Below are 13,359 nucleotides of genomic sequence, written 5' to 3' on the forward strand. Positions count from 1 at the left end.
CGGAGGTGGGGATGAAGGGAGGGCGGAGGTGGGGATGAAGGGAGGGCGGAGGTGGGGATGAAGGGAGGGCGGAGGTGGGGATGAAGGGAGGGCGGAGGTGGATATGAAGGGAGGGCGGAGGTGGGGATGAAGGGAGGGCGGAGGTGGGGATGAAGGGAGGGCGGAGGTGGATATGAAGGAAGGGCGGAGGTGGGGATGAAGGGAGGGCGGAAGTGGATATGAAGGGAGGGCGGAGGTGGGGATGAAGGGAGGGCGGAGGTGGATATGAAGGGAGGGCGGAGGTGGGGATGAAGGGAGGGCAGAGGTGGATATGAAGGGAGGGCGGCGGTGGGGCAGTGGGGATTAGAAAGGATGACTTCCACTGTGTGAAGTCAAAGGGCCTGGCAGATATAGAGGATTATGTGAAAACAGTGGGCCTTGACCCCCGTCTCTCCTCCCCATCCTTTCACGCTTTGTTCCCACTCTATTCTATCTCCCTTTATCTCAGATATTGCATCTTATGATGACTTTGATACTCTCCCAAAGATGGAAAACAAACACTGCTATTTCAACACAGCCTTCACATTTAGAACTGTTATTATGATATGCCTGTCAAGACCCAGAATGTCTCCATTTTCCATAAAGATCAGTGAGTTCTCCATGAGTTTATAAGTAGTTCTAGATGCAGTGACTGTATTAACTGATACAGTGACTGTATTACCATGGCCTAATGCAGTTTTAGTTACAGTGTGTCGGTCAAATTGTTGGACAAAGGCTGAGTTGGCTCCAGGCTGGGCTAAGGCTCCAGTCAGTCAGTCTGCTGTAGCACACTACAGAGGGCTCCCTAGTGACAGCCTGTACATAATTGATTGTTTATCTGTCTGCAGCATGAGCAGCACTAGTCAAGAAGAAAAACCCCTACACAGGACGCAGAGGCACACACATACACACGCAGACACATGTACTGTACGCACACACACACACACACACACACACACACACACACACACACAGGAAGGATAACCTCGTCGCAGACACAGACACAGACACACACATGCACCTAGTCTGCCAATTTCTCCATTCTGTCGATTCAGTGTGATGGCATACAACTCCCCTGCCCGGCAGGCATAGACAGATGTGACCTTGGGCAAATCTCCTCTCTGTTTTTACTCTCCTCTTCTGTTAGTTTTATATGCTCTCTGCATCTCATACGACACCCTGTTCCCTATAAAGTGCACTACTTTTGACCAGGTCCCATAGGGCTTTGGTCAAAAGTAGTGCACTTTGTAGGGAAAAGGGTGCCATTTGGGACAAATCCTAAATACTGCCTCAGTGGGGACTCGGGGCAGGTTTTAATGCAGGACATCAGCAGGTGTGATAGAGCAGCAGGACCGGTGTTCCTCCATGTTCTTGACGCTGTCATATAGACATCATATCCTCAAAGGAGAAGCTCAACACCACATCACTTTCAATTTGTTTGAGCCTGATACTGTTCAGGAAATGTAATGGATGGGATGATGTCAATGAAATGGATGGAGCTTAGGTCTCTCCCGTGGCACGCATTCTCATTCAGATACATCCTTGTTCTCAGATAGTAAGACGTTCAGTTTGAGGGCTGTTTGGTTTTTGCTGTATTACACAATTGAAGTCTAACAACTACAGAAAAAATACTTCCACTAATTAGGAGAAAAGCACAATATATTAATACTGTACTTTATTGTCATTGTTTAGTAAGACTCCTGAGAGCTAGTCGGTCGGTGTATGAACATGTGTGAGCACAGCAAAGAGGACTTGATGCCAGGCTTAGGATGGCCCAGAAATCCACTAACACAAATGGAAGAAGTGTTACCCAGAGATAAGCAATACAATCTTATGCACCATAGTTTTTCATCTGGTATTATTAATAGATTTGGTCAACTATTACTGGTTATGTTATCTCAGTGCTCAGTGCAGAGCAGACTCAATCATGACTAGAACATTCTCTCTGCCAAAAGGAGTTGGATAGTTTGATCACTAATGGCAGGTTTGGTTCCTTTGGGACCTGACTTTTTGTGTCATTCTAGATACTGAGTCATAACTGAAGTTTTGTTTTGCTTCTATAAAGGTACACAGGAAGTTTCCAGTCATTTTTGGAAGGTCACAACGCAACACCAAAAGTTTAGTAGCCAACTGCCTTAAGTTGTACACAGTAAGCAAATACTTATCACAAAGTAGTAGTTCGCTACACCCACAATAACATCTGCTAAATATGTGTATGCGACCAATAAAATTGAACCCTCTGGAACGGTCCACACAGAATTGATTTATTCCTGTGTGTCTGTGGGATAAAGATCTCCCTGTGTTCTGCTTGGTACTGATGGTAGTGTGTGTCTGCCTCTCTCTGCTTCCTGCTGTTAAGGTGTGATTGACCTGTGTAAGGAAAAGTTTTGTTTAGGTCTTAAAGGTGCTGTTATGGTATGATTGACTGTGTAAGGTGAAGTTTAGTTCAGGTCTTAAAGGTGCTGTTATGGTATGATTGACTGTGTAAGGTGAAGTTTAGTTCAGGTCTTAAAGGTGCTGTTATGGTATGATTGACTGTGTAAGGTGAAGTTTTGTTTAAAGGTGCTGTTCTGTTTGTTTGTTTGTTTTACTGTTCCAGAGCATGATGAGTGTGTGAGCGGACTGCACAGCTGCGCCCAGAATGCCCTCTGTTTCAATACGGTGGGGGGACACAGCTGCTCTTGTAAGCCGGGATACACTGGCAACGGTACCATCTGCAAAGGTGAGATCCTACTGACCAGACCCACACAGATACAGTACAGATAGGGTCCTTTTTCATTATAGTACCCCTTCCCTAATGGATAGACCATTACTAACCATCCAACAAGTAGTGGATGAATTCTAAAATGTATATTTAATTTATCTTACTGAAATAAATTAATCAAAAAAGCTGTATGAGTTTGAAAAATGTAATCACATTGCAAATTGACCCCATGGACAGTACACTCTTAGAAAAAAAGGTGCTATCTAGAACCTTAAAGGGTTCTTTGGCTGTCCCCATAGGATAACCCTTTTTAGTTCCAGGTAGAACTCTTTCTACAGAGGGTTCTACATGGAACACAAAATGGTTTTACCTGGAACCAGAAAGGGTTCTCCTATGGGGACAGCTGAAGAACCCTTTTTGGAACCCTTTTTTTCTAGGCCTAATTAAAATGTTAATCGAGCTAAATGAATGTTGAATACTGACTTTGTGGTACCTGTGTTCTTCCTCTAGCGATGTGTGATGGCCTGTGCCAGAATGGAGGAACCTGCATCTCCCCTAATAACTGCATCTGCCAGCTAGGCTTCACAGGGAAGAGGTGTGAGACAGGTAAGACTTCCTCTGTCCAGGCGGCAGTCCTCTGATTTAAACACTGCATCAAGACCACAGAATAGAAAGTACAAGGGAAGAGGTGAAGTGTGGAGTTCTTTATATAGATTTGATTTGTATTTCAAAGGATCAAATATTATTTTTTAAATCAAATCAAACCAAATCAAATGTTATTTGTCACATGCGCCGAATACAACAGGTGTAGACCTTGCAGTGAAATGCTTACTTACAAGCCCTTAACCAACAATGCTTTAAGAAGTTTTAAGAAAAAGAAGTGTTAAAGTAGTCACTCAAGACTACTTTAAAGTAGTCACTCTTGCTGAAAATAAAATCTTAAGAGGATACTTTCAGTGTTATCATCGCTTTGGTGCCAGAGTTTATTTAATTCTCTAGACATACCAGAAAGAGCCCATTAAATCATCTGCATCTTTGTTTAAAATAAAACCAATGTCTTGTGTTCAATTGGAATACATTTGACTGAGACAATCAAATGAGACTGTTGTCCATTTTAAGTGTTGACCTGGCCCTGTCTGTACTTAGTGACTGTCTTTATTTACTCTGACAGTAAAATGACGTGATATTACTGAGATATTTTCACTATACCCCAGCTGGGGTATTTGGAGCTTGCAATAAAGGCATTTCACTGTACTTGTGACATTAAAACTTGAAATTATTCACAAAAAGCACCCGTCTTCAGTTTCTCCAGAACTGTTATCCATAAATACATGGCTCTTAGTTTCCCCATTTCCCCTGTTCATCCTCCTTCATTACCTATGTGTTCTGTTCTGTGGTGACTAATAAGATAGTCTCTGTTCCAATGTGCCATTGGAGGATTTTAACTGCAGTCACAGCACTATGGGAATGACTGTCTGCATCACACCAGATATTATTCAGTATGGCCTTTTCTTTTACAGGGCTTTAAACTTTCTCACTTTCAAATGACAATAGCACACAAACACTGATGCACTGAGCATTATAGTGCATCAAGCATTATACTGTAGATTTACCACTATGCATCAAACTCATCCTATATTGATGTCTATCATTTGTAATCTGTTTTCGTATATATTGCCATCTGCGGTGGTATATATGTAAGCATCATGGGGAGAGGTTGAAACGACATTGACATGCTCATGTAGCAGCTTAACACTCCTTATCCCTGATCTATACAACAGATGCTTTGCTCTCAGCCTGTCGTACATAAAGAATAGCTGTCAGGACAAGACAACATGGAAAGCTAATAAAAAAAAACCCAGGGCCCTTACAGTTTGAGACCGTCTTTAGGCTCTCAGACAGGGCAGACAGAACAGAAACCGAGATCTGCTGAGCTGAGCCGCTGCCCACTCATTGGTGCAGGTATTGATTGCACATAAAGGACCTTTATGAGGCGTACCCTTTTACTACCTGTCTTAAAGCAAATTACTTTTCTCAAGGTGCTGTTCTGTCCTGTTTTGTGATGCTGAGGATGGCTGAAGGGAAGGCCAGAAAGGTGCTGTTCTGTCCTGTTTTGTGATGCTGAGGATGGCTGAAGGGAAGGCCAGAAAGGTGCTGTTCTGTCCGGTTTTGTGATGCTGAGGATGGCTGAAGGGAAGGCCAGAAAGGTGCTGTTCTGTCCTGTTTTGTGATGCTGAGGATGGCTGAAGGGAAGGCCAGAAAGGTGCTGTTCTGTCCTGTTTTGTGATGCTGAGGATGGCTGAAGGGAAGGCCAGAAAGGTGCTGTGCTGTCCTGTTTTGTGATGCTGAGGATGGCTGAAGGGAAGGCCAGAAAGCTGGCTGGTGTTATGACCATAATAACCATGATCTCTTATCACTCCATCTGCTCTCTGCAGTGGACCAGCTCTGATGACCATGTACCCTAGTAATGATATGGCCAGAGCTCTCAACCATTTCATTACCTTCACTGGGCTTTGCCTTCACTAGGTTTTCTCTGTAGAATCTGCAATTTTCTGTTCTGTAGATCTAGCAATAGTGAGTAGCAGGGGACATGGAATTGTGAGAATGTATTTTCTGTTTAATAGAACAGTTTAGAACAGAATGCTTAAAGCCTAATTAGTGACAAACAAATAGTTGTGGTGCAGAGTGACTTCGTCAATCTAATCACAGAATGAGGGAAAACAGTAATGATGATGATGTGGAGCTCAGGCCTCTGTTTATTTTGGGCTCCTTCCTTCCCAACAGTTAATCATCAACGTTGATTTTAATTCACACACACACACTCAAACAGATTCCCAGAGAGGGTGCCTCAGGTGACAAGGCTTTTGTCACCACCTCTGCATCTGTTTCTCTCCTCCTTTCCCCTCTGAGAGTCTTCCCCTCCTTTCCACTCTGTCTCTAGCCCCGTCAGGCTTGTGACAGCTCCTTTCCTCACGTGCCCATTGTGCCCTCAACAAATAGCTGGAGCCACCTCTGGAGTTGCCTGACGACTCAAACTGAATTCTTCCACTGCTCTAAGTTCACTACATAGTTAAAGTAATTTGTGGTGACGTCAAAATTAGGCATGTTGCACAAAACATCAGCGATTGGATCATCTCTAACCAATCAGAGTATCAAAGCCAATGACGCATTCTTTTTTTACCCCCTTTTTTGTGATATTCAATTGGTGGTTACAGTCTTGTCCAATCGCTGCAAATTCCGTACGGACTCAGGAGAGGCAAAGGTCGAGAGCCATGCGTCCTCCAAAACACGACACTGCCAAGCCGCACTGCTTTTTGACACACTGCTCACTTAACCCGAAAGCCAGCCGCAGCAATGTGTCGGAGGAAACACCGTACAACTGGCGACCAAAGTCAGCGTGCATGCGCTCGGCCCGCCACAAGGAGTGGCTAGAGCGCGATGGGACAAGGACATCCCTGGCCGGCCAAACCCTCCCCTAACCTGGATGACGCTGGGCCAATTGTGCGCCGCCTCATGGGTCTCCCAGTCACGGCTGGCTGCGACACAGCCTGGGATTGAACCCGGTTCTATAGTTACGCGCCACTCGGGAGGCCCCACCAATGACACATTTTCTAAACACTCCTTTACCCACGTATGAAACCCATCGGTTTCTGGAAATAGTCTGGTGGTACTCAGATCCAGACACATTGAGGAGAAGAAACTAATGTCCATGGGCGTGATGCAGCGTTTGGCTAGAGCAAGGAGTTTGGGCAACCAGGCAACCTCTGGAGGCCTCTGCAGAGACCTCACCAGGCAGTCAGTGGATGGACTGGAGGAGTCAGTGCTCATGTGCTTATGAGAGAAAGAGAGAAAGAGAGAGAAAGAGAGAGAGAGCTCCATCCATCCATCCAGCCTGGGGAGCAAGGGTAGTCGAGGTCGAGCAAGGCTTGGTGACTGAACATGGAAAAGCTTTCACACCAACCCACCGTGCTGCTTTTAGAACCCCCCCACCCCCGGACACACACTGCCTCCAGAACAGTGGCAAGCTACCTGCCTGTGACAGCTGAGAGTGAGGTCCTAAAACACAGACCGAAGATACGCATACATACATACATACATACATACATACATACATACATACATACATACATACATACATACATACATACATACATACATACATACATACATACATATTTATTTTGTTTTTAGCTCATTATCTTCTCCCTTAATTTATAGTCAAAGCCATTCCAAGCTTGTTAGGCTTTATTGTTTTTTTTTTATCCTCCACTCTGATAGCCCACTGTGCCTTCAGTCGCTAATGGCAACCCGTTGTTGCCCTTGGCGGCAGTTATCTGTGGTTACAATAAGACAATGAAAGCAGCCAAAAGAAGAGTGGTCTTGGTGTTGTAGTGTCTCACTCCCTCTGTTTGTGACTGATCTTTACACTAAAATTGTTCTTCAAGGACCAAGATAAAGAAATAGGGGCTTGTGTTAGATGTTATTGATGTGCTTTAGAAACAACTCTGCTCGACATATGGAGAACAACCTGGTGGAAAGCTTTGAAAAGCTTGTAACTATTCAAGGCTCGTTATTTTTGTACTATTACAGTAGTTACATAGACTTACATACTCGTCTTTCTACATTTAAGAAAGGTCTGGAAGGTCTTAAACACGCTTGATGAACCTTTCAACATCCTCAGGTAACTTCATATTTTAGGCTCTATTAAATGAGAGTTGTTGCCTGACTAGAGAAAGAGAGGAGAGGATACAGCACAGTTCTGTTACAGACCAGACCAGACAGCAGAAGAGCCCAGGGGTCACTCTGACACATCAACCAGGAGGGTGGATGGGTGGACGGATGCAGACAAACAGTTTGTTACTACAGACCTCATTAACATGGAGGACAGACAGACAGACAGACAGACAGACAGACAGACAGACAGACAGACAGACAGACAGACAGACAGACGCTGGAGGAGACATCTTCTAGTCAAATCAAATGTTATTTGTCACACATACACATGGTTAGCAGATGTTAATGTGAGTGTAGCGAAATGCTCTCTCTTCTATTCACATAACTGTTTCCTTACACAGTCTGAAGTAGGGAGTGAGTGTTTTGAATAGTATTGCAGTGATTGCTTTTCCTCCCTCAACAGCCCCCATGAAGCCTCTCTCTCTCTCTCTCCATGCGGCCCAGGGGTGCCCGCTAGTTGATCTCAAACGGGTTTTTTAAGCACAATGATTATTACTTCACTTCGCCATACTTCTCCTGTTTCCAAGTGACTCACTGTTCATTCTCTACCATGTTGTATTGTTACTGTACATGCTAATGTTCATTTAATGTGTTCAGAGTATTTTAACACACTCCTCTATTCCCCAGACACACCCCCAGGATCAGTAATCAGTAATCTGTCATAAATCCACTTAACGCCAAAGCATGTATACAGGAGAGGACACCAGAATCATATTTGAAATAGGATTAGGAAGTGTTATAAATAAGAGCAGCAGATCAGGATTATAGTTAATTTCCCTGTGAAAATGGAAATACTGTAATCATATTGCACAGTATGTAAGATCTGACTGTCCAGGCCCTGATGTTCTGCGGTCGAGAGAGAGAGAGAGACTCTCTGGGGTCCAAACATGAATAAAACAATAGTCTATATCATAAATAAAACAGTACATCAAACTACATTTTTACATTTTAGTCATTTAGCAGACGCTCTTATCCAGAGCGACTTACAGTAGTGAATGCATACATTTCATTTCATACATTTATTTATTTTATTTTTTTCTGTGCATTGGCATTGCTCCATTACTACAAATTTACAGTATAAAATGTGTGTAGAGTGTATGTGTTAGAGTGCGTGTGTGTCTCTTCACTGTCCGCTTTGTGCCGTGAGGTGTTCCATGTAGTCATGGCTCTATATAGTACTGTGTTTCCCAGAGTCTGTTCTGGACTTCGGGACTGTGAAGAGACCCCTGGTGGCATGTCTTGTGGGGAATGTTTGGGTGTCTCAGCTTTGTGTTAGCTGTTTGAACAGACAGTTCGGCGCTTTCAAGACGTTGATACCTCTCACAATGACAAAAAGTGATGAAGTCCTCTACTTTGAGCCAGGAGAAATTGACATGCATGTTATTGAAATTAGCCCTCTGTGTATTCTGTTCTGGGCCAACTGTAATTTGCCTATGTCCTTCTTTGTGGCACTTGGCCATTTAACTGGGCAGTAGTCCAGGTGTGTTAAAACTAAGGCCTGTAGGACTTGTTTTGTTGATTGTGATGTCAAGTAAGCAGAGCAGCTCTTTATCACGGACAGACCTCTTCCCATCTTAGTTACTGTTACATCAAAAATGTTTTGACTATGTCAGTTTACAATCTTGTGTTACACTAAGCAGTTTAGTCTCCTCAACAGGTGAGACTAACGACTGACTATTGAGGCGACAGGTGCAACACATCCTGACCAATGAGGATGATTCCAATCAGTGTGTGTCCACACCTGAATAGAACCAACCTTGAAAACCAAAGCCTGTAACAATGAGGATTAGGGTTTAGCAAATAATTTGTCCCAAATACTATGCTTTTAGTTTTTGATGTGTTTAGGACTACCGTAATACTAGCCACCCATTCTAAAACTGACTACAGCTCTTTGTTAAATGTTGCAATGATTTTACTTGCTGTGGTAGCTGACGTGTATAATGTTGAGCCATCAGTGTACATAGACACACAGGCTTTACTCAATGCTAGTGGTAGGTCATTAGTAAAAAATGAAAAAAGTAAGGGGCCAAGACTCTACCTGGTTTACTTTAGGAATTCCTGATTCTACCTGGATTATGTTGGAGGCTTCCATTAAAGAACACTCTCTGTGTTCTGTTAGATGGGTAACTCTCGATCCACAATATGGCAGAGGATGTGAAGCCATAACACAAGATATTTTCAGCAGACTATGATCGAAAATGTCAAAAGCTGCACTGAAGTCTAACATAACTACTTCCACAATCTTCTTATTTTAGCCAATTCTTTCAGCCAATCATCAGTCATTTGTGTCAGTGGCGTACATGTTGAGTTAGCTGACAATGTCATGAAAACGATGTGCACGCTTCAAAGCGGCCAGATTGTTGCTAACTATGACAAGAAACTTCCATGTGGGGAATGGCGCATTTCAGCTCATTTGATCTTGTTCTTGATACCACGTCTCGTTTTGAGGTGTTTTGACTGATGTCTCGTCTATGCTAATATGGCTAACATCTGCTAGCTAGCTAGCTAACCAACAGTTGTAATGTTGTATTTGAGTGCTCATTGTGGAACTTTAGTTATGTTTTCAAAAAACATTGTAGACTAAATATAGTTTACATGTTAAAAACAATCTGAGCCATCCCCGTCTGTTTTTCCCCGTAGTTGCGCACGCGTCAGTTTTGTTGCTAATCAACCAACCCATTTATATTTTTTATTTATTTAACCTTTATTTAACTAGGCAAGTCAGTTAAGAACAAATTCTTATTTACAATGACGGCCTAGGAACAGTGTTGTTCAAGGGCAGAATTACATATTTTTACCTTGTCAGTGTGCTGAAAGTCAGTTAACACATTTACTGTGAAATAGCATTGTATCTGGTTAAAAAGTTTACTAAAGGTCGGTAGCAGGCTGCTCCTCGCACTTGCCGTGCGAAAGTGAGCATCCGGCCAAGACGGGTTGTGCTGGCTCAGCGCTCCTGGTCTCCAATACGCCTCCTCGGTCCAGGATATCCTGCGCCGGCTCTACGCACTGTGTCACCCGTGCGCCTTCACAGCCCAGTGCGTCCTGTGCCAGCGCCCCGCATTTGCCGGGCTAAAGTGAGCATCCAGCAGGACGGGTTGTGCCAGCTCTATGCTCCAGACCTCCAGTACGCCTCCTCGGTCCAGGATATCCTGCGCCGGCTCTACGCACTGTGTCGCCAGTGCGCCTTCACAGCCCAGTGCGTCCTGTGCCAGCGCCCCGCACTTGCCGGGCTAAAGTGAGCATCCAGCCAGGACGGGTTGTGCCAGTTCTACGCTCCAGACCTCCAGTGCTCCTCCACGGCCCAGTATATCCTGTGCCAGCTCCGCGCATCCGGCCTCCAGTGCGTCTGTCCAGCCTGGTACGCCCTGTGCCTGCTCTACGCACCCAGTCTCCAGTGCGTCTCCCCAGACTGGTACGCCCTGCGCCAGCTACACACGCGAAGCCTCCAGTGATGATCCACGGCCGAAGGCTGCAGCGGTGATCCACAGCCCGAAGCCTCCAGCGGCGATCCACGGCCCGGAGCATCCAGCGACGATCCACGGCCCGGAGCCTCCAGCGACGATCCACGGCCCGGAGCCTCCAGCGACGATCCACGGCCCGGAGCCTCCAGCGACGATCCACGGCCCGGAGCCTCCAGCGACGATCCACGGCCCGGAGCCTCCATCGACGATCCACGGCCCGGAGCCTCCAGCGACGATCCACGGCCCGGTTCCACGGAAGTGGGGGGAGCCTCAAGCGGAGCGGGGTCTGCGTCCCGCACCGGAGCCTCCACTGAGAGAAGATGCCCACCCGGACCCTCCCCTATAGGTTCAGGTTTGCGGCCGGAGTCCGCACCTTTGGGGGGGGTACTGTCACGCCCTGACCTTAGAGAGCCTTTTTTATTCTCTATTTTGTTAGGTCAGGGTGTGACTTGGGTGGGCATATCTATGTTTCTATTTCTTTGTTGGCCTAGTATGGTTCCCAATCAGAGGCAGCTGTTTATCGTTGTCTCTGATTGGGGATCATACTTAGGCAGCCCTTTTTCCCACCTGTGATTGTGGGATCTTGTTTGTGTGTAGTTGCTTTCTGCACTGCATATAGCTTTACGTTCGTTGTTGTATCTTGTTGTTTTTTCCGGTGTAATTTTTATTGAAAGAAAATGTACGCCTACCACGCTGCACCTTGGTCCAATGTTTACGACGAACGTAACACCCAGTGACCAAATGATTTTACCTGTTCAGGTGCCGAAAATTGTTATGCTTCTTCACATATGATGGTGACATATCTGAGCATACATTTGCACCATATTCAGTAGTTGGCTATACAAAGCACAGAAAGGCGAACATCATCATATTTAATCCAAGTTGCTATTTCCAAAGCACATCTTTGCTATTTCTGTTTAAAATATGCAGCACAGCAAATACATCACAAAATTGCAAATGTAGGCAAATCTTTGCTAAAAAGAAATGTTTATGTAGCCCTCTCCTGCAGTCGAATGACCAAAGAGCTCTCTAGTGTCCTCATGGGTGGAATGTTATTCATATTTATCACAATTTCATAATTAATAAACACAACAAAAAATACTAGGGTGTTTCTATCTCAAACATTTTTAAATTGAAGTCTTCTGTGATGTATATGAAGTGTAATATAGAATACATTTCAACTCTATATTTGACATGGTACAGGTGTCTTTTTTAAGCCCAAAACCATATGTGTGAGGTGTATACTTTTGTTTCAAAGTTGATTTGTTTAAGACTACAAAGAAACACTCTGTGTGACATTGATTTAGCCCACTGCAGTTAAAGGTTTGACAGTATGTCCAACCGGCCTCTCAACCGCAGACCACGTGTTTGGCGTCGTGTGGGCGAGTGGTTTGCTGATGTCAACATTGTGAACAGAGTGCCCTGTGGTGGTGGGTTTATGGTATGGGAATTCCATAAATATGGAAAGTCAGACCCCTTGACTTTCCATATTTTGTTACGTTACAGCCTTATTATAAATTGATTAAATAAACATTTTCCTCATCAATCTACACACAATACTCCATAATGACAAAGCTAAAACAGTTTTTTTGAAATGTTTGCAAATATATAAAAAAATAAAAACAGTAATACCTTATTTACATAAGTATTTAGACCCTTTGCTATGAGACTCGAAATTGAGCTCAGGTGCATCCTGTTTCCATTGATCGTCCTTGACATGTTTCTACAACTTGATTGTAGTCCACCTGTGGTAAATTCAATTGATTGGACATGATTTGGATAGGCACACACCTGTCTATATAAGTTCCCACAGTTGACAGTGCATGTCAGAGCAAAAACCAAGCCATGAGGTCGTTGAAATTGTCCGTTGAGCTCCGAGACGGGAATGTGTCGAGGCACAGATCTGGGGAAGGGTACCAAAACATTTCTGCGTCATTGAAGGTCCCCAAGAACACAGTGGCCTCCATCATTATTACATGGAATAAGTTTGGAACCACCAAGACTCCCAGCCAAACTGAGCAATTGGGGGAGAGGGGCCTTGGTCAGGGAGGTTACCAAGAACTCGATGGTCGCTCTGACAGAGCTCCAGAGTTCCACTGTGAAGATGGGAGAACCTTCCAGAAGTACAACCATCTTTGCAGCACACCATCAATCAGGTCTTTATGGTAGAGTGGCCAGACGGAAGCCACCCCTCAGTAAACGGCACATGACAACACTCTTGGAGTTTGCCAAAAGGCACCTAAAGGACTCTCAAATCAAAATAAAATAAAATTTTATTGGCCGCATCCACATGGTTAGCAGATGTTATTGCGAGTGTAGAGAAATGCTTGTGCTTCTAATTCTGACAGTGCAGCAATATCTAACAAGTAATATCTAACAAGTCCCGTGTGGCTCAGTTGGTAGAGCATGGTGTTTGCAACGCCAGGGTTGTGGGTTTGATTC

At 44.5% G+C, this 13,359-nt stretch overlaps 1 protein-coding gene across 1 annotated transcript in view; it reads left to right on the top strand.

The window, feature by feature from the left end:
* LOC115151822 (protein kinase C-binding protein NELL2) overlaps positions 1–13,359 on the top strand; it is a 116,678-nt gene that overhangs the window by 70,203 nt on the left and 33,116 nt on the right. The window contains exons 14-15 of the mRNA XM_029696078.1: positions 2,618–2,740; positions 3,233–3,328. Coding sequence (XP_029551938.1) covers positions 2,618–2,740; positions 3,233–3,328 — 219 coding nt within the window. The remainder of the gene's footprint in view (positions 1–2,617; positions 2,741–3,232; positions 3,329–13,359) is intronic.

This window comes from Salmo trutta, chromosome 17 (genome assembly GCF_901001165.1).
Source record: "Salmo trutta chromosome 17, fSalTru1.1, whole genome shotgun sequence".
In the NCBI taxonomy this organism is placed as follows: domain Eukaryota; kingdom Metazoa; phylum Chordata; class Actinopteri; order Salmoniformes; family Salmonidae; genus Salmo; species Salmo trutta.